Source organism: Vanacampus margaritifer, chromosome 8 (assembly GCF_051991255.1).
Source record: "Vanacampus margaritifer isolate UIUO_Vmar chromosome 8, RoL_Vmar_1.0, whole genome shotgun sequence".
In the NCBI taxonomy this organism is placed as follows: domain Eukaryota; kingdom Metazoa; phylum Chordata; class Actinopteri; order Syngnathiformes; family Syngnathidae; genus Vanacampus; species Vanacampus margaritifer.
The window spans coordinates 6,241,004-6,262,968 of NC_135439.1; the positions used below are offsets into that span (position 1 = coordinate 6,241,004).

Below are 21,965 nucleotides of genomic sequence, written 5' to 3' on the forward strand. Positions count from 1 at the left end.
AAACACTTTGATTATTTCCTAACATCCGCCATGTTTTCATGTAATTTGATACACGGGAGCCCATTGAAAAGCGATACAATGCTGCCATCTGCTGGCCATAGTTAGAGGGTGTTTTTGGATTGTCCAACTTCATTCACAAAGCAAGACGTTGCAATGCCCATTGAGGAAGAAAAACGTAGTTAACGTCAATTAACGTTTTTGGCGGCATTCATTGGGATTTTAGTATACGTCATTAAACGTTTTTGCCGGTAAAAGAGGTAAAAAAAAAAATGTGTGTGTACAAGCGTTGGAACATGAAGACAAGTCTGTGGGCATTTGCGTGGTCCTGAAAAATGCTCTTTTTGTGCCGTCTTTTAACAGCTTTCGAGAGGAAGTTCCACTTTTCAGTTTTCGTCCATGCGTGGATGCTCCCAAAACACCAAACATAAAAAAAAAAAGACATCCTCAACATAATACACATTGTCAGTAACACGAACCAGAACATTAGAATAACAACAGCAACCTATTCACAAAAAAAAATCCCCCTAGATACGTACAAAGAATTACTTTTTACAACCTACAATAAATATTGTGTGTTTCATCCAAGAGTTTTTGTCTTTTCTGCTGTATTGCGTCCGTAATGAGTCACTCCTCAACATTGGAGGGATAGTGTAGCGTTTCGGGAGTTGTGGTAGACTGGCCGTGTCCGGCTCCTCATGTCTCCGCGGGGCTGGTCTCGTCGTCGCGATGTCGGCGGTTGCGTGGCTTCTTCTGCTCCTTCAGCTCCTTCAAGGTCTTGGCTTTGCCGTCCCCCCCCAGGCCGCCGCCGCCGCCGTCCCCCAGCTGCCAGTAGTCCTGGCAGTACTGGTTGATCAGGCCCATCTCCGGTTGGCTCAGAATAGTCAGCAGGTCCTTGTACTGGCCGGCGCTCGGCGTCCAGGCGCTGGACTGCAGCGGCGCCAGGGGCAGGGAAGGCGCGCCCGTCTCCACCAGGACGTTGTTGACGGTGCGGCTGGAGAGCACCACCAGCTGCAGTTTGACCAGCGTGTGCTTGAAGTTCTTCTCCGTGGACGTGCACTGGTAGATGCCGCTGTCCGACGGCTGCAGGGAGCGGATCAGGAGGCCCTGGTCCGTCTTCAGGATGCGGCCCTCGGAGCGAATCTGGGATGACAATTCATAGAGCATCATCAGCAATTCTATGCAGAGGATAAAGAGCATATGACTGTGAGTGCTTTTATCTTGTCTGTTTTTATGTTGGTGAACAATTTGTGTTCAATCCGTAGCTTTAAAGGGTTTAAGCATTGCGATGTAGATGCTAATTAGCATTAGCATTGAGATAGCTATTCATGTTTTCCCCTCTGTGGAATCTATACCTTATTATCTTATTTGTTAAAAAAAACTTACCTATTCGTGGTTTTGTTGCCACAACATGCTGGCAAAGTAAAATAAGACCACAAATAATAGTAGTAATAATAATTTAAAAAATGAATTGTAATCACCTCTTTCCTCCTGTCGCTGTTCTCTTTCTGAAGATGCCACTTGAGAGAAACATGCGGGGACCGGGCCTGGCACTCCAAGAACGTGGTGCTGCCCTCCACGCCATACTGAACTGTCTCCAGAGTATTCTTATTGGCTGTAAAATAACAACAAAAAAAAATGTAGGGATTGGTAGTTATATACTGTTATATATGTGTATATGTTATATACATACAGTATATAAAAAAAGTTTGGAAACACATCATCGCTGGTTAAACATTTCCCACATGTCGATAAATCTCTGTTTTTGAGACATATGAATAGAAATTAACTCATTATCAATGATATAGCGGCTTACATAGTGAGTTCGCAATTTTTGTAGTACTGTTTGAATGACAGTGAGTGAAGGTCAACAGATGGGCATGAGCAAAAAAATAAAGAAAAAAAAAATATATAACTGAACAAGTACGTAATTTGAGATAAAACATCATAAATTCAGTAACTTTTTGTGACATTTTTGTATTGTGGTAGGCCATGCGTCTCAATATTTTTGGTTGAGGTGTGAAAAATGACTTCAATGCTCACCATTGGAGTTGTAGCCTCTGCATTGGCGGATGGGGTTGCCGTACTTGACATCCTGACGACGGCTACGTCTAGAAGGGTTGAAGATTGAACGTCCTTTTAAAATGGTCAACATTGCGGTGAAAAAAATACAATATGAAGACTTTTGCTTCAAATGAATGAACATTGTGCTTTCTTTGGGTGTGCTCACATTGGCCACCTGGGGGCAGTATAATACAGGGATGTGATTTGACCAAAGTGAAATTATCTGAAAATTTAGCCGGGGGTCTGGGAGCTCATGGGTTTTCCGTGTTTTTAAGTACTTTCAATGCACTCACATGACAAAGAAATAGACAAAACAACAGCATAAATTTTCAATGTATATTGAACTATCCCATATAAAATGGCAGTTTTAGTCAACTCAAAATCAGTCACATTCAAAAACATTGGACTGCCTTTGCTTTTAAAAACTATCACTGAGAATATCATCATATCTAACTAATGTGATTACTAAGTTAACACATAAATAATGTTGAAGAGTTCAAATTTCATGAACAAATAATTGTATCATGACCAAATGAAAAGTAACTCATATTAGAGCATACCACAAATGTCTTTGTTATAGCAGAAGATGTTATCTGTCGGAGTCATGTGCATACACAATTAACTACTAAAATAAAAAAAAATAAAAAAATAAAAAAATAAAAAAATAAAAAAATAAAAAATCGGATTTTTTTTTTGGGGGGGGGGAGATAAAAAAAGCGGAATTCCGCGAATTAGCGAAAAAATCACATCCCTGATAATAAAAACACATAGATATAATGTACATGCCATCAAGACGGTCACAGCTTCTTAGTAAGATGCAGTAATATTAGTGGTTATTAGTAGAAGATAAAAAAAATAAAAATAAAATAATAATAATAATAATAATAATAATGATAAAATTGTATTATCATCGGCTTCATTGTTTACATCAAATTATCCGTTACAAAGGGTTACATAACACCATGACACCAACGCGACTCTTTAGCCTGTCTATGGTGTTATGCATTGTTTGTTAGCATTAAGCTAAACCGCCTCATCTAAAGCAAAAGCAAACTCGTGTAGGCGCGGAACTCTTCGCATGTTCACACGAACGTACCTCTTCTGTGACGCCGAGTATCTGGAGCAGGATTTTCCGTCCCAGGCGCAGTACGGGTCCCGAGCCAGACAGCAGTCGGCGCACACCTCGCCGTACACGTCGCAGCGGTGGAGCGCCAGGTGGGTCACGCCCAGCACGGACGCCACGTACAGTTGTTGCTGTGGAAAGGAGGAAAACGTCCGTTTAGTGACACGCGCCGCCTCGCTGTCGCCTTGCGAGGCGTCCGTCCGACTTACGCGCTTGGATGAGATCTTCATGGTGGTGATCGGGGTTGGAACCTGCCGAAATGCAATGAAGGAATTAAGCTTTCGCACCTCAAACCACAAATCGAAAGACAACTGAAATGGTGGGGACAAACCTTGAAGACCTCCACTTCCTCTAAAACCAGTTCCTCGGTCTGAAGGTCGTCTCGCGGCAACACAATCACCTTTTGTACCGTCCCGCGATCTGACAAGCACATCATGAGGATAAGATTCAAACCTTAAAATGATGAAAACTCTGACTTGGGCTTCAAAGTGCAATTTGAAGCTCAAATACAGAATTGCAAACTTAATTAGAAACCCTCACTTTGGCTTCAAACTCTAGTCAACCGTGGCCTGAAACCCAAATTTGAGATGCTAACACAAGCTTGAAACCACAATGCAACTGACTTGACAGCCTAACACTCCCCCCCTTGAAGCCCTAATTTAAAAATCCAAACTTGAAACGCAGATTTTAGTTTCAAACCCATATTTGAATCCCGAACTCAGACTTCAAACAATCATATGAAAGCCGAAGGCATAGCCCTGTCTCAAAACCCTAACCCTAAAATCTAGGGTTCAAACTCAAATTTCAAGCCCAAACCCACCACTGAAACCTTAATTCGAAACCCTGATTTAAAAGCGCTAATCCTGGCTTGAAACCCAAATTTGAAACCCTCACTTTGACACCATACCCTAATTTAAAACTCTAACCCATGCTTGAAAACGTAATTTGAAACCCCAATTTCAAACCCTGAATTGCAACCTTGACTTTGGCTCCAAACCCTAATTTAAATCCCTAAACCAGACTTAAAACCCTCATCTGAAACCCTAACTTCAAACCCTTAACTCAGACTTGAAACCTTCATTTGAAACTGCTAACCCAGTCTTGAAACCTCTTCAACCCAGACTTGAAATGCTCATCATAACCTGGACTTTGTCTCCAAACCCTAATCTAAAACTCTAACCCAGACTTAAAACCCTCATTTGAAACCTTAACATCGTCTTGAAACCTTAATTTGAAACTCTAACTTCAAACTCCTAACCCTGGTTTGAAACCCTCATTTGAAACCCTGACTTTGTTTTAAAACCCCAATTTAAAGCCCAACCTTCAATCGACACCATTTGAAACCCTACCATTGGCTTCAAACCTTAACTTTGAAACCTTAACTTTTGACCCTCATTTTTTTGTGCGCAAAATGTGATGAATTTTCAGTCATGTTGAAGTCGCCAAAAAGGCCAATCAATCATCAGAATAATAATAACAAACACCAATTCTGGTGTTTGGGCCCCAACAATAACCCACAAACAATAATAACAAAAGTGGCTCCACCCACCTGTGCCCAGGAAGAGGACCTCGTAGCTCCCGTCGGCGGCCGTCACTTGGTCGACGGCGATGGTGGTGAACTCGTAGTCCACGTTGGTCCGGACCACCAGGGGGCGCTTGTGCACCGGGTACACGGTGTTGTACATGGTGGGGTGGTTTCTCATAAAGTTGATCACCTCGTCCGGGTAATCCTTGGTGGATTTCATGTTGGGGGTGAACGTGCCTCCGGGACACTGTTCACAAATGACACGTGTGACGGTTTACGTTTTTTTTTTCAAATATACTTTACAATACTAAAAGAAAAAAAAATCACATTGTTATTATGGAGTGTTCTGTAAAGCAATTTTGGAGTAAGGGTGTAATCTTAAAATAAATGTTGAATTAATTATACAATTATGAAATATTACATAGCAATTACACACACGCGCCACTAAGTGAATTATTTCACTTATTTAATAGACAAATATCTAATTTAGCATATGTAAACCAGATTTAACTACTTATTTTTATTTATTTATTTTTTTTTTACATTGGGTGTTATTCCTTAATTCAATGTTTTCTGCAGTTCATTTAATGGAACACTAAGTAAGGGGTTATTCTCTTTGAGGGGAGTGTTAGAAACCCATGTAATTGACATTCTACAACTCTAGGGGGAGCCCCAGAGCCAAGAAACAAACATCATTAGTACTACAGCTTTAGCATACGCAAATTGGACAAACCATTCACACAACCCCATTAGGGTCATGGGTAAAAATAAAAAAAATTAAAAAAGAAGGAAAAAAAGCGTGTTCTTTGTCTGCAAAGTTTGATATTCCCCAAAATTCTGTCTTATTAATAAGTGCATCATTTTGCTTAATACAGTTCTCACTTAATTGCCGTTTTTGTTGTTTACACCAAGTTATTGCAGTGAATGGAAAATGTTGGTGTCTTCAATGAACCTAACATGCATGTCATTGATTGGAAGATTACAACAGGAAAGCTGGCACTAATATTCAAATGGCAAATCTCCTAACAGTGAGGGAGACGTGCTAACCACTGTTCACTATGCTGTACAAATTGGACTTCATAAACAAAAGCAAGGGCGACTGACCGAAGAATGCCTATTGCTCATTTTCCTGTGAGATATGTGTGGTAATAATAATAATAATCATCATCATATACAGTGGTGCCTTAATTCAATTCAATATTTTTTTTTTATTTCACCCTTTAAAAAATAGAAATTTCTTAATCTGATTTGCATGTTAGTTGGTAAAATTTCATGATGGGCTTTATACATTATTTTAAAGCAGTTATACTCTATCAATTCATTACATTTTTAAGTTTTTTTTGTGTAAATATTGGATTAGTGTTATCTCTGTATACACTTTCATAAATGACTCGATTTAGGAGATTTGTTCCGTGACCATGCTTGTAACTCAAAACACTCGAATCAACTTTCCCCATTGAAATGAACGGACATGCCATTAATCCATTCCAGCCTCCAACTAAAAAAACGTAAAAAAAATGATAAAGTGTTTTAAAATAAGAAAAATAACACTCTATAATATTATATATGTTTTAAAAATATAAAGTAATTGAATATATATATATATTTTTTTAAGAATTCAACAGTTTTTGCCACTTTTTGCATCAATTTTGTGCAACTCCTTCTGCTGTGCTTGCCTTAGCCACACGGGGGCAGTATAACACAGATAGACACATGAAGAAGAGTGTTATAACTGATTTGATGAGCTGCAGTTAACGCGAGTTGTTTTGCGAGTATTGGAATACAGTACTGTCCGCCAGTTTAGACAAAATATTTTATTTAAGGCAAATTAATGTGGTTGTTTTTAATATAAATGCAGTTTGACAGTAAACTTGAAGTGGAATAAACAATTTTAAGCCTCTTTTTGAAGCGCTTCTCACAATCTGCCTTGTATCTAATTTATTTGCTTGTAAGTCAAAGGGGGGTGGGGGGGGGTGAATCATCCAAACGACAGCTCGTATCTTGAAAAACTTGTATCTCAGGGCACCATATCCTTTTAAGATGGTAAGTTGTAAGTCATATTTGTATGTTCCTGTAATCATCTGTTTACCACTCACAGTGCCAGGTCTCGGGTAGGGAATCTTGCCCGTGTAGGCCACCCACTGGTAGTTGGGTCCTTCCTTGTGGGCGAAAGGACCGTTGAAGACCATGCGGATGTCTGCCATGGAGTAGACGCACACCGCCGAGCCTTTAAACACAGATCTGGACGGGAGAACAAGCCAGTGAGTGCCGAGATAATGACAGAGAGGGCGCCGCGTGCCACGGGTAAAGGCTACTTCGCAGGAAACATAAACATACTCTCGGAACCGAGAGCCGTCTGACACACTGACATAGAAAAACGCCCACGCGTTGCCGAAGAGTGGCCACACGGGGCTCGCTAGGCTGCCTCCATGATTAGCAGTGCTTTTTTATCATCCTGCTTTCAACATGACATTATTTCCTGCCAGTATCGAAATCTTACACGTCTGCTGTTTTTTTTTCCTCCTCAAATTTGGATAACTTGCTATCAGGCCTGACCTCGCCGGGATTCAACCACTTGTCATCTTTTTGCAAAAACAGTCAAGAAACTCACCCTGAAACTGAGAAGACTCCATAGATGACAGGATTCTTGGTGTCTTGCGTCGGCTGGATATAAACATCCCCTGGGAAGGCAAATATTTTTGAAATGTTTGTCACAAAACTGGAGGAAAATATGATCCAATGAAAGAATGGTACAAATCGCAAATATGAGGACTAGAATGGAACGGAAATAATCAAATGTCTGCCTCTCACCAAAATGGCACACTTCCTGTGTGTTTCCAGACTTTTATTTTGCTGATAAGAGCAAAAAGAGGACAAGTTCATGTTTGAGGAACCCAGGAATGGGGAAATTGACGTTAAAATGGGCGCTTCAAACCAAAATGGCCGACTATTTTTATGGGTCTACTCATGACAGCAATGTGAAATTTGGCTGCCGTGCCTATGTTAATAATAATAATAATAATAATAATAATAATAATAATAATAATAATAATAATAATAATAATAATAATAATAAAATAATACTACTAATAATAATACATTTATTTTGAATAGCACTTTTCAAGGTACTCAAAGATGCTTCACAAAAAGTCCAAAACATAAAAACATCACAATAATAGAATCAGTACAAAACTAAACATTCATAATATTAAACATAAGACTTTGAACAGATGTGTTTTGAGTTCTAAACCAATTTGGCTACCAAGCCAATTTTTGGAATGAGGAATTTCTTGATAAATCAATAAAATAATATTAAAAAACAAAATGAAAAAATTAATGATTTTTTTTTTTTTGCTTCCCAGGTTCTACTGTAATGACACGTAGTCATTTACGAGTCAGAGGTTACCAGAACCTCGACGGGATCCTGAATCTAAACTCATCGGACACTAAAACTACAGTTCCTGCGTGTCGTCGGGGAATAAAAGTAAAACATAGATGGTCTGCTGAAACACGCCTCTAATAGGAGCCATATGCATCCAACGTGAGTGCCGGCTCCGGGCGCTTGCGAGTCTGACATCTCCACTGATGGATTTAATGAGAGAAAAATGCAAGCCAAAGCAAAAAAAAAAAAAAAAAAAAAAAAGAGGAGGAAAAGATTAAAAACAAAGTTTGACAGGTGGAGTGGAATAACATCGAGGTCCATAGTTAATATTTTGCAACAATGGTTAACCGGCCTTGAACAGTGAAGGACAGTAATTGCCTTTAGCCAAACACAAAAAGAGAAATAAACATGACACGCTGTCCTCTCCTCCCTAACTTGTGATCTTGTCGGACCATCAATCATGGCACGTTAGCGCGTTTTGATCTTTGCGCGGATTTATTCGTCCGATAACACAAACAGGAGGGAAAGAGGTGAATCGCGCTAATTGAACTTGAGGATAAAATAACAAAATATTTGATCTACTTGAGCCTTCATTTCTCATTCCCGCGCGGTCCGCGTTCTCGCTTTGATCGCGGGGACGACAAAATCCTCACGCGCCGCTGAGGTATGAAAATGACAGGTAGGCTCGTGGTCGAAATTCGGAACTCATCTGATGGCCTGAAGGAGCGTATGGGGGGGGGGGGGGGGGAATGTTGCGGTGAACTGGAACAAGTTGCGTCAGGGGTGGTGGTGGTGTGGGGGGGGGGGGTTATCCATGATTGCTAGGATTGTATGAAGAAGGACGGATGGATAAAGAAGGGGAGACAGTGCAAGGATGCAATCATTGAAAAAAGCCTTTGCATCCTTTTTTCAGGACAAATCCTCAAATGATCAAACTTTGATGCCATGTTGGTAAAAAATGAGCATGGCCGATCGACCTGTTTCTTTCTTCTTCTTTTTTTGTGTAGCTGAAAAGGGCTCAATGAGTCAAGTATTCCTTTAATTGTTTATTTTTTTCTCTTTTTTTTCTAGAGATCGATCTGTTTTCTTTTTTTCTTCTTTTTTTTTGCTGAAAAGGGCTCAATGAGTCAAGTATTCCTTCAATTGTTTTTTTTCTCTTTTTTTTCTGGAGATCGACCTGTTTCTTTTTTTCTTTTCTTTTTTTTTCTTCTTTTTTGCTGAAAAGGGCTCGATGAGTCAAGTATTCCTTTAATTGTTTATTTTTTTCTCTTTTTTTTCTAGAGATCGATCTGTTTTCTTTTTTTCTTCTTTTTTTGCTGAAAAGGGCTCAATGAGTCAAGTATTCCTTTAATTGTTTTTTTTCTCTTTTTTTTCTGGAGATCGACCTGTTTCTTTTTTTTCTTCTTTTTTTTCTGAAAAGGGCTCAGTGAGTCAAGTATTCCTTTAATTGTTTATTTTTTTCTCTTTTTTTTCTAGAGATCGATCGGTTTTCTTTTTTTCTTCTTTTTTTGCTGAAAAGGGCTCGATGAATCAAGTATTCCTTTAATTGTTTATTTTTTTCTCTTTTTTTTCTAGAGATCGATCTGTTTTCTTTTTTTCTTCTTTTTTTGCTGAAAAGGGCTCAATGAGTCAAGTATTCCTTCAATTGTTTTTTTTCTCTTTTTTTTCTGGAGATCGACCTGTTTCTTTTTTTCTTTTCTTTTTTTTCTTCTTTTTTTACTGAAAAGGGCTCGATGAGTCAAGTATTCCTTTAATTGTTTATTTTTTTCTCTTTTTTTTCTAGAGATCGACCTGTTTCTTTTTTTCTTCTTTTTTTTGCTGAAAAGGGCTCAATGAGTCAAGTATTCCTTTAATTGTTTTATTTTTCTCTTTTTTTTCTGGAGATCGACCTGTTTCTTTTTTTTCTTTTCTTTTTTTTCTTCTGTTTTTGCTGAAAAGGGCTCAGTGAGTCAAGTATTCCTTCAATTGTTTTTTTTCTCTTTTTTTTCTGGAGATCGACCTGTTTCTTTTTTTCTTTTCTTTTTTTTCTTCTTTTTTTGCTGAAAAGGGCTCGATGAGTCAAGTATTCCTTTAATTGTTTATTTTTTTCTCTTTTTTTTCTAGAGATCGATCGGTTTTCTTTTTTCTTCTTTTTTTGCTGAAAAGGGCTCGATGAGTCAAGTATTCCTTTAATTGTTTATTTTTTTCTCTTTTTTTTCTAGAGATCGATCTGTTTTCTTTTTTTCTTCTTTTTTTGCTGAAAAGGGCTCGATGAGTCAAGTATTCCTTTAATAGTTTATTTTTTTCTCTTTTTTTTCTAGAGATCGACCTGTTTCTTTTTTTCTTCTTTTTTTTGCTGAAAAGGGCTCAATGAGTCAAGTATTCCTTTAATTGTTTTATTTTTCTCTTTTTTTTCTGGAGATCGACCTGTTTCTTTTTTTTCTTTTCTTTTTTTTCTTCTGTTTTTGCTGAAAAGGGCTCAGTGAGTCAAGTATTCCTTTAATTGTTTCGTTTTTTTTCTCGTTTTTTTTTCTGGAGATCGACCTGTTTCTAATTGGCGAGAAATCCTTTTTCCAAAATTCGCCAAAGTACTTGAAAGTCTTAGAATTTGCCTATAATGGTCAATACAAAGTTCCGTTTTGGCCAAAACTGTAGCGGGACGACGCTAAACTGTATGACCTTCCACCTTCCAGCTGTTGCATGTCATGACATATTTTGTGGTAAATTTAGACGAGTATTCTTAAGTAGACATGAAGGATTCCTTCCGCACAACACCAGCGAGCGGGGACGGCTTCAGGGATACCACAAATCCTTCGCTGATCCTGTCGGTCACGTGAATAACGGACAGGCCGGGATGATCCACGGGAGGTGAGGCGGATCCCAGCTGCTTATTATTTTGATTACTCGCTATACCGTAGTACTACTTTTGTCCCGTTTCCGTCTTGATTTTCCTTTAAGGTTTAAGCATTCTCCTGCTGAAAGGAGAAGGATTATAAGATGAATATGAAACCGTCAAGACCTGTTCCGACTGGAGAGCTTTTGTTTTCTTACTGTTGTGGTTACAAGTCATGTAACAGAGATCTCACTTTGGACGGCCAGCTTTCCTATCGGGGTATGGATACGTGCAATATGCGCCAGACGCTTAACTCTTAGCAGATGCTGAGTGTGTACAGTTTAGGAGAGCAGTGCTTCCTAACCGCCAGGCTGATCATTTTGTCCGGGGGTGGGGGGGGGGTATTTTCAATTTGCCCCATTTTGTTGGCATCCAGAGTCAACGGCGTCTTTCAGCTTGGAAAAATGCCAAACAACGTCAGCATCACTCAGGATTCCTATGAATTCTCCTCTGATGGTTAGCACGATTACATTACTAACTGCTATAACTTAAGCTGTTAAAAAAAAAAAAAAAAAAGTTTAGCGTTTTTTTGGGGGTTCGGACAGCAAACTGAGCCATGATTGGTCTGTATCTACTTCCTCAGCACAGGCTATGTTATCTTCAGTCGACAGCTAGTGGGAAAAGATCGTATTTAAAGGTATTAATTGTACATGAAAAATAATGTCGTTACCAAATTCATTACGGACAAAATATTAACTTTTTGCTGCTGAAAATGGCTCAATGAGTCAAGTATCCTTGAGTCCCCATAGAGGACGGGAGTGGAACAGTATCTAAGCGAGTCAGGCATGAGTTGTGCGGCTTTATTATTATTTTATTATATTATATTTATATTTTTATATAATTTATATATTTTATTTATATTTATTATATATTTTATTATATTATTATGCATGACAAGGATGAATTTGAACTGCCCAAAATGGCCTTACATGAATTTGAGCGTGTGCTCGTTTGCGTGCGAACTCACTGAGCTCATCGAAGTGCGTCTCGACGCCGTCGGCTCCCGCCACCGAGCAGATGAGGCGGGCCTTCAGGAACGTGCTCCACTTGTTCACCAGACAGCAATGGCCGCCGTCGTCATTCTGCAGGGGACGCAAGGACGTTTTGGGTTATCCATCACGATATCTAGAACGTATCCACGTCTGACTCGCAGCTGTGCAAGTCAAAGCCGTTCAAGCTAAACCGCGCTGGCTCCGCTGTTGCTGTTGGCCCGCTGGAGCAAACGCAGCTCCGTATTTCAACCCGGGCTCATGTGCGTGAGGGAGGTCGGCCAACTTTTACTACTGAGGAAGGGAATCAAAATGATTCACGGGCTGGAAATGATGAACTTTGTTCACGCCTTTCGGCCCGTCCGAATGATTTGCGCTGGCTGAAGTCCATGCTATGTCTCTGTGACATGAGGAGACTCACAGTTTTGCCATCACGTTGCCTTAAAAGGGAAATTAAAAGGCTTCCCACACTGACACAAGTGTTCAATCAAAACCGTATTTCACGGCATCGTATAACTTGACAAGTGTCCATGAAGAGCCTTTTGAACATGCGGCCAACAACATCTCTAATAAACCATTTTTTGGGACAAATACAACCATAACGTCACTTGGTTAGCACCCATGGATGCAAGCTGTGAACTGAAGTCAATTTCCATTTCTTTCAAAAAGAATCAAAATAACAAAATGCTTTCCAACCTAAACTGAGCAAACAGCGACAGTCTGCTTTCCTGTCATGTCAATAATCGGAGAATCGTCATCAGTGATGATCACGTGTAATTTCCCGCAAAAAGGTGGGGATACACAGACCAACAACAGCCAATCCAATGTGATCGTTTTACCGTACAAGCTGATAATCAGGCCTAATTTGAGCATTTCTCCTCTCTTACAATCCAAACCAGCAAAAGTCTGATTAATATTATTATTTTCATGATTACAATATCTGATGATTGTCCTTGGGGCTAACTAGTACCTGCGGGCACCAGTTTTTTTTTTTTTTTGTAGGACAATATAAATGGATCGGCATAGGAAAGACTGTTGAAACTGGTCGCTCCTCCTCTCTTTTCCCATCCGAGAAAGAGAGAAAAACCTGCTGGCCTCTCCAATTATCTTCAAAGAGGCGGCTTATTCAGTGATCTCTACAAGCAGCCAATCACATTGCAGTGGGACTTTGGCAAAGAAAAAAAATGCTTGCTACTGGTGACGGACAGTTTTAGTTTGAATTAAATCTTGACTTTTTAAAACCGGGTAAATCGTCAAACCGGTAATCGAACCACGCCTAATGAATACAATAACAGAGTTATTGACGTTTATAAATTTAGGTTATGTTATGTTATATATTTCTTATTTCATTGATTTTGTTTTTTTTAAAAAAATTTTTTTTTAAGTTTCCTCACAGAATGCTAGCAGTTAGCCTAGCTTCTTCTACTCCTACTACTATTTATTTGATATTTTCTGGCAGTCTGGATGCCCTGTGGGAACAGGCTGCCTGTCATTGGTAAGTCTTGAAATTACGACAGATTTCTGGTGTATGAGATGAAATTCGCGATTGACGGTGGAGATATTGTTGATAAATATTTTAAAAACTGACAACTCACCAAGCAGATCCGCCCGATTCTCGACTGGCTCATGGGACTCTGACCCATCTCGGTGGCCCTCTCGCGGAAGAAGAAGTAGAGCTTGTCGTCATTCTTCTCGGCGCTGTCTGGGATGAGGTGTGCGTGGATAAATGTGGGGTCTAGAAAAAGAAAGAACAAACGAAAAACATTATTCTACTCGAACCCGTGGCATACGATCAATAGATTTGACAAGCAGAAACGATGAACATGGCAGCAGAGACGGCTCATAATTCTTTTAGGAAAAGAGCTCTAGCAAGTTGCTGACAAAAGCGTTTTTTAGGAAATGTGCTCGATTTGATACGACATCGGATACCACAAGCATGTTTGGTTGGAGATCAAACACAATCAGTGGGCTTACTTTTGACATACAGTACAATAATAATAAGATGATTGTAACCAGGAGACAGCTGACAAGCAACTGACCAAATCCATGAACCGAGCCCAGAAAAACAATGTATTGGTCCAAAGGAGGGAGGGTTGAGGTTTGTGTCGCTGTTCAAACACGCGATTTGGGCCCAATAACCATTTGTATGATTGCTGAGAAATCATCCGGTTCTCCCTTTTACTGCACTCTAAAGACACCGATTCATTTTATGCCACCCAGCAGTTGTCAAAATGGTTTCATGGTGTACGATTACACAGATCCACTGAATGGGACACCCAGTAGAAGGCGCCTCACCCATCTACCCAAACACAAGAAAAAGCAAAGTTACGTTTTCAAGCACTTTTTCCAGATCTATTTCCAAGCTTTTACCAACACCTTGCACAACTATAGTAAATGACATATCCTTGCTGTCTGAATACCAATTTTAAATATTGTGGGATTGTTTTTTCCCCACCAATCCTAAGAAAAAAAAACCCCAAACAACAACATTCGTATTTTTGGACACAACATTGGACAATACATGGTTTTCCCTGGATGTGTAATGTGTCCACTAATGAGTATTTAGTTTTATGCAATTTGGCGCTCTAGTGGTTAGCATGTCTGCCTTTTAATTCTGACTGAAAAAGACTGTCAGATTGCTTCTTTTTCTTCTTCACAAAACCTCTGTAGGAAGTAGAATAAGTGGATAAAGTGAAAAAAGTTTTTAAAAACAAAACAAAAACACATTTGAGTGAGCCTGGTTTGTTAAAAGTGTATCTGTAGGAAGTAGAATAAGTGACTGAGTGGCTAGCTGTTAGCCACTAGCCGCCAACATGAACAAACAGAACAGAAAAGACTCTCAAAGATCCTTATCTGAATTTGAACATGAAATCCACCATTTTGGTTTGGCTCGTTTTCTTACATTTGAGTAAGCGTTCGATAAAGTTTTTAAAAACAAAACAAAATCACATTTGAGTAAGCCTGGTTTGTTAAAAGTGTATCTGTAGGAAGTAGAATAAGTGACTGAGTGGCTAGCTGTTAGCCACTAGCCGCCAACATGAACAAACAGAACAGAAAAGACTCTCAAAGATCCTTATCTGAATTTGAACATGAAATCCACCATTTTGGTTTTGCTCGTTTTCTTAGATTTGAGTAAGCGTTCGATAAAGTTTTTAAAAACAAAACAAAATCACATTTGAGTAAGCCTGGTTTGTTAAAAGTGTATTTGTAGGAAGTAAAATAAGTGACTGAGTGGCTAGCTGTTAGCCACTAGCCGCCAACATGAACAAACAGAACAGAAAAGACTCTCAAAGATCCTTATCTGAATTTGAACATGAAATCCACCATTTTGGTTTTGCTCGTTTTCTTACATTTGAGTAAGCGTTCGATAAAGTTTTTAAAAACAAAACAAAAACACATTTGAGTAAGCCTGGTTTGTTAAAAGTGTATCTGTAGGAAGTAGAATAAGTGACTGAGTGGCTAGCTGTTAGCCACTAGCCGCCAACATGAACAAACAGAACAGAAAAGACTCTCAAAGATCCTTATCTGAATTTGAACATGAAGTCGACCATTTTGGTTTAGCTCGTTTTCTTACATTTGAGTAAGCGTTCGATAAAGTTTTTAAAACCAAAACAAAAACACATTTGAGTAAGCCTGGTTTGTTAAAAGTGTATCTGTAGGAAGTAGAATAAGTGACTAAGTGGCTAGCTGTTAGCCACTAGCCGCCAACATGAACAAACAGAACAGAAAAGACTCTCAAAGATCCTTATCTGAATTTGAACATGAAGTCGACCATTTTGGTTTAGCTCGTTTTCTTACATTTGAGTAAGCGTTCGATAAAGTTTTTAAAACCAAAACAAAAACACATTTGAGTAAGCCTGGTTTGTTAAAAGTGTATCTGTAGGAAGTAGAATAAGTGACTAAGTGGCTAGCTGTTAGCTACTAGCCGCCAACATGAACAAACGCGTCGTCGGGACTTTACCGTTCAACCATCTGGAGTTGTACTGATCGGTCCTCATGGCTGTCTGCTTCCCCAGCGTACGGAAGATAGCCGAGTCGGTTCCCATGAAATCGATGTAGACTCCCGCGTACAGCTCTCCATCTGTCAAGACACACACACACATCGAGGAATGAGGGCGTTGTCAAGGTGAAGTCATAACGGACACAAAAGTCATCATATGTGATCTGCACGCCGCAGAAAGGCTAATCACTCAAAAGTGGCGTCACACCCGCCACCTTTCATTTAAATCATCTGACAACAGCCTTCGAAAATGTCCCTGGTGCGTGATGGTGGTGATTTCCCCTCAAAAAGCTCAGCGCCGAGCCAAATTATGTTATGATCTGCCTGTAGCGCCGCGTTTGGGTCAGACCTGTTGACCTGGCTCCACTTCCGTCGAAAGCACGCCTATCACCCCCGTGAGGGCAATCAGTGGAATATGGAGGCGCAGCAAGCAGGATACGCAGAATCAATTGCAATCAGCTGGATTTAACGGGGGGGAAGATGTTAAAACTTGATTGGCAGTTTAAACCATCCTGCGTCAATTTGACTCGTTTTAAAGTACAGTGGTTCTGTTAAAAATGAGTTTAATTCATTCCCTGACCACACGCTAATCATTGCCTGAGTTAGCATTAGCTTTAAGGTAGCAGACTAAAGGCTAAGATATTATATATGGTTGTTTTAAATACACAAGATTGTCTTTCTTTTATGTTAAGTTTTAGAATACCGGTAAATGTAAACTGAGAAGGCAACAAACAACTTGAAGGTTCTTTTTTTAAAGGATATTTACTACACTCATAATTTAATTTTGTGCTCACGAGTCAAAGAAAAAAAAAAATCTCGAAAAACGAATAAATTGGGTCATTAAGCAGGTATATATTCTGTATATGTATATTAGGGGTGTAACAGATAAACAATTTGAATGAGCTACGCAACATCCCACACTCTAAAAACAGTTGGGTCAAAAGTAACCCAATTATGGATCAAAAATGGACCAATCCACTTTGAGTCAAGAAATGGGTATTTTAGTGTAAAACAAGAAGGACAAAAGTCTGCTTACACTTCATGTCCTGGGGACCATAAATCAGGTCCCCGTGAGAGAAATCCCACACTCTAAAAACTGTTGGGTCAAAAATAACCCAAATAAGGGTAAAAAATGGACCGATCCTCTACTCGGGTTGATTAAACTGAACTTTGAATCAAGAAATGTGTCTTTCAGCGTAAAACCCCTCATAAATATTGGTCAGATCCTTTACTTGGGTCAAAAAAATTGGGTCATTTTGTATAAAACAACCCAGAAAGTTGGGTCAAATTGATCCATAATTGGGTTACTTTTGACCCAACTGTTTTTAGAGTCTGTCCTAATCTGAAGGCAATCGAAATGGAGCTTTATTATATTTTAAAGGATGACCATTTTGATCAAGATCTCATAATAGATCTCATTGGATTGTGCAAATGTATCATCTGAGTGACAGGTGAGCAAATTCTCACATTCGAAGTGCTCACCCATCCCTTGTAAGCAGTAATTACACATTAGATGATTTGTTTTTTTTCACAATATCTTGTACGCTCTAAAAAATGTTAAAGATGTTGAAAATATGCGTAGCAGGCTTTTAAGTGAAGCAAAAATCAACATTTACTTACTGATCAAAGCGGAGACGCTGTTCAATTTAGGGTCAAAAGGACATTTTCCCTTCCCAGAATCCACTTTGCCCGGCTCAAGGCGGAAAATATATTCCTGTCGGGGGAATAGGAAAAGGTAACTCATTATTTTCTCACTTCTCTTGTGACTTGCTAATAGATTTATTGTGTTTGGAGAATACATTTTGGACAGGGGCAATGGGGTTACTCCTTGAAGTTGCTGTTAAAAGGCGGTGTGTTTTGAAAACAACATGAGGATCCAACTAAACAATGTGGAGTTAAGAATGCGTCGCTGCGACCCTGCAGGCACTACTGGATCTGCTGAGGGCAACCAAAAGCACACAAAGGCGGTTTTATCGGTCAGATGAAGGCGGCGGAGGGGAAAAATGCTGAAAGGCTTCCAAAAAACGCCCTCCGCTGCGCCTGTGATGTTAGTGGCTCAAAAGAGAACTCATTATCCCCAAAATGAAAAGAGGACATCTTTAACATCTGTGTCAACACTGAATCCGGGTGTCTTCAAAGCCGGCTCACCGACGGGCTGCGAAATACGGTGATGCTGCCCCTGAAAATCCACGTTTTGTGACCTGTGGCCCTACGACCAAAATGTCCACGAAATCTCTCAGCTGCATTTGAACTGAAAGATTGACTACACATAAAGCGGACCATTGGAGGCGATTTGTCTCAGGAATTTAATCTCCGGCTTGTATACGGTATTACCGCACCATCGCACTGTGGTGACAGTTTAAACCTACAGCCACACAAATTACAAATGTAAAAAAAAAATAAATACAGAAAAGTTAGGAATAAGGTTCAGTGGGAGTTTACCTTTTGAATTGTTTTTTGTAAACAATTATTTCCGTTTGGGTGAAAAAATTCCAGTAAATTAATTAAAATTAATTGTAATTAAAAGTACAACTTTATTTTGTAAATTGTGATTGATTTCAGTTTTTTCCTTCTGGAATATGAGAGAAAAATAATCTTAATTTTTATGAGTGGGTGGCATTATTAGTCTTGTGAAAAAAAAAACATGTGTAAAAAAATTGTCATATTTGGCCTTTACTCACATAACTAATATTTTTCTCTCAAAATATTAATGAAAAACTGTCATCAATAAAAAAAACAACTGTAAAATTATGGGGAAAAAAATTGATGTGATGTTTTTTCGCATTAAATTTCTTTTCCTTTGTTCTCGAGACAAGAAAAAAAGGTCATATTTTGAAAGTGTGTGACGAAGTCTTCTTTTGAGATGATGACTTTTTACCCAAAATGTTTTTTTCTCATTATATTTTGCCTTTAGTCAAGATTAAATTTTTTTCTTTCTCATATTATAACATACGCTATTAATATTATTACGTTTTTAATGTGAATGGATGAGAGCCACAATGAAAAAAAAAAATCAAAGTAGGAAAAAACGGTTGTAGGGGAATTTCACCATCCACTTATTAAAGTGACAACTTTATTTATTTACTTTATTTTTTTGTCATGTAGGCCTAATATTCAAATTTCTTTTTTTTTTGTAAAATAAAGAGATAATGACATTAATAATAGATTTTTTGTTAAATGAAGACATACTCCATTTTCTGTTTAAGAAACACCAGTTTGACCTTACTTTTGTTGTGGACTGCCTGCAATTGAAGCCAACCTCCGTCATTTGATTTTCTCATTTGCACACCCCCAACGAAAATATAGGATGTCATGGAGATGACCGTTTATTTTCCTTAAAGCCATGTCATCACTACTCCGAAAGTGAGCTCTCCAGGTGGGCACCAGACTTCCAATTCGATTCTTTACAGAGCCTTTCAAAGCCCACCTTGGCCTCCAAAAGCTCTGACGTGGCACTCTGGTCTGCTGCCCGATTGGTTCTCCCTCCAGATTTGGGGGCCTGGAGGTAGTAGGAGCCCTAAAACACAGACATGGCACATTTGGCCGCCTCGTTACTGACACATGACCGGCTGGAACAAAGCCGGATTTGTCCGGTGGATGATAATGACACAAACAGAAGAGTGGAGGAAAGACGAACAAAAAAATTGAGAACGGGGAAGGATTTGGGGGGGGGGGGAAGAAAAAAAGTGTTGAACGGTGAAAGTGGTGCTTGATGTGTGGATGCTAGCTTGTCATGCTAGCTTCATGCAGAAGACAGAAGGTCATCAGATTTTGGGCTTTAATAAAGGTCTTATGGAAAATTTACTTTTGAATCTCTGCAATGAAATTAAACAACCAAGTAAATCTTACTCACTGGGAACCAGATCAAAAAATAATTAAACTGAAATTTGTATTTGTGCTTAAAATTGCCTGCGCTGAAACTGTTTCCAGACAAGAAAACACAGCTTGCTGCTATACAAAAAGTGAATTAAAAAATTTGATTAGAAAAAGAAAAACGATTGTTTATTCATTATATTGTCCTATTTTTTTATTGCTTAATAAAAACTTTGCTTCAGGATTAACCTGCAAAAAAATCTGCATAAAAATTACTAAATTGCTCCTCATATGCAAAATTCCCTCCTTAGTATATTTCAACCAAAAAAGCATAATCTGTCTCTGTTATGCGGTAAAAAAGTGAATGAAAGCAGGCCGAGTGAACTTCATAATGAAACATAACCCCCACCCCCCCGGCCCATTTGAAGGGTGAGCCGAAACAGGCAGAGGAGTGGAAGGCGCGAGGCCGGCAGCTGCGTCCCACTCGCCGTCGGTCATCGTGCCCGAGGTGGGGGCGGGGCTACGAGAGCGATGATGGATGGGAGGCTCCACGGGTAGTGATGGCTTTTCAGGGGCTCTTAGCCAGACAGAAAGACGGACCGACAGAGCCCGCTCTGTATAAACAGGTGGATGGGGGGGATTACAGGCAAGGAATTTGCTGCATGTCCTGTCAAAACGATATTATGAGCGAGATCGGGCGAGATTATTTATTATTTTGCGTGGTGAGGAAAATTGAACTCTATGATTCTTCTTCATTGGATGATAATGTAGATTATTAAAACAGGCAGCAATGACATAATTAAATTGTATGCAAAGAATTAAACTTTTTTTTTTTTTGCTGAAGTTGTGCTGCCACTTCTGATTCCAACTGGGTACAGTATATAACCATAAAAAAATATTTTTCATAATTTGTCCCCGTAAAGCTTTTTCTAATGATCACTCGCTGTTTACCAATAAACAGTAGTCTGTTGGTAATGTTTGGTGTAAATGCGACTACAAAGGAACCCCAGCCATGCAAGACATGCAAGCGAGCGGCAAAAACTGATGGAAGAAAAGCACATTGGATGAAACTGACAGAGCAGATGAACAGCCTCAGCCGCCTGCGCTCGATCGACAAATACGGCTGTAGAAAAAAAGGAGGGGTAGCCTTAGGGTTAAGTCTCCGAGGAGTCTTGGGTTACCTGCGACCTTCGTCCGCGGTCCACGTATGTGCAGATGGGGTTGTACGCTCCCGTTCCGCACACGTACAGGTGAGTGCGGTTCCACGGCTCGATCAGACGGATGAAGTTGCCGCACTCGCCCTGAGGGAGAACACAATCGTGATCAAAATATTCCGTCGGGATCTCATCAGGCGAAAAACAAACAAATACAAAAAAAAGGGGAAGCCAAGTCAAAGTTCTATTTACAGCAGAGGCGGCAAATCCAGGTCCAGAAAGTAAAAACCCTGCAATAGTTTAGCTTTAGCCCCTGATGCTAGCTAGCTAGCTCCCATGGTGCTCATTTACCTACAAGGGAGCTAGCTAGCTAGCATCAGGGGCTAAAGCCAATGCTAGCTAGCTAGCTCCCATGGTGCTCATTTACCTACAAGGGAGCTAGCTAGCTAGCATCAGGGGCTAAAGCCAAACTGTGGCAGGGTTTTTACTTTCTGGACCTGGATTTGCCACCTCTTGATTAACAGTAATATGTTGTATAGTCCCCACTAGTCTAAAAAAAAACGTATTCTGATTAATATTGCGTTTGTGGAATATGAATTAAGCAGCAAAATCTTCCCGTTTCTATCCATCTCAAAGGGTGGCCATTTTGCCACTCAAGATGTTGTGTTTAGACTAGTGAAGGCACACACAGAATATATTACTATGAGGCACATTTTTGACTTGACTTCTCCTTTAAATGTCATCACAGCAAATCCTGTTTACACACACACAAAAAAGTAGTTTTACGTTGTGCATTTTTCTCCCTTATGGTACCAAATGTGTCACCTTAAAAACAAGGTCTGACCATACCTTCATTTTGGGGGCGTCACGTTACACTCCTTATTATTCCACCATTTGGTCAATCACTATTAACATAGATCTGATGCTTTATCTGAAGGCGGAAAATTCGCTGGTCAACCCATCAATCCGGGTTATTTCCCAGATAAATCCTGGCTGTACAGGCTATTCAAAAGGAGCAAAAGATTCATCCTTAATCCCAAATGCAA

The 21,965-nt window shown here is 39.5% G+C and overlaps 1 protein-coding gene across 2 annotated transcripts in view; it reads right to left on the minus strand.

Moving 5' to 3' along the window:
* Positions 1–314: 314 nt before the first annotated feature.
* sema3fa (sema domain, immunoglobulin domain (Ig), short basic domain, secreted, (semaphorin) 3Fa) overlaps positions 315–21,965 on the minus strand; it is a 67,560-nt gene continuing 45,909 nt past the window's right edge. For both annotated transcript variants that reach the window (XM_077573929.1, XM_077573930.1), the window contains 15 exons: positions 20,947–21,066; positions 19,380–19,469; positions 17,573–17,666; positions 15,914–16,033; positions 13,548–13,687; positions 11,931–12,045; positions 7,321–7,390; positions 6,806–6,950; positions 4,734–4,956; positions 3,516–3,604; positions 3,394–3,435; positions 3,158–3,315; positions 2,041–2,108; positions 1,479–1,612; positions 315–1,140 (listed from right to left, as the gene is read on the minus strand). In XM_077573929.1, the coding sequence (XP_077430055.1) occupies positions 694–1,140; positions 1,479–1,612; positions 2,041–2,108; positions 3,158–3,315; positions 3,394–3,435; positions 3,516–3,604; positions 4,734–4,956; positions 6,806–6,950; positions 7,321–7,390; positions 11,931–12,045; positions 13,548–13,687; positions 15,914–16,033; positions 17,573–17,666; positions 19,380–19,469; positions 20,947–21,066 (2,055 nt within the window). In that variant the 3' untranslated portion in view covers positions 315–693. The remainder of the gene's footprint in view (positions 1,141–1,478; positions 1,613–2,040; positions 2,109–3,157; positions 3,316–3,393; positions 3,436–3,515; positions 3,605–4,733; positions 4,957–6,805; positions 6,951–7,320; positions 7,391–11,930; positions 12,046–13,547; positions 13,688–15,913; positions 16,034–17,572; positions 17,667–19,379; positions 19,470–20,946; positions 21,067–21,965) is intronic.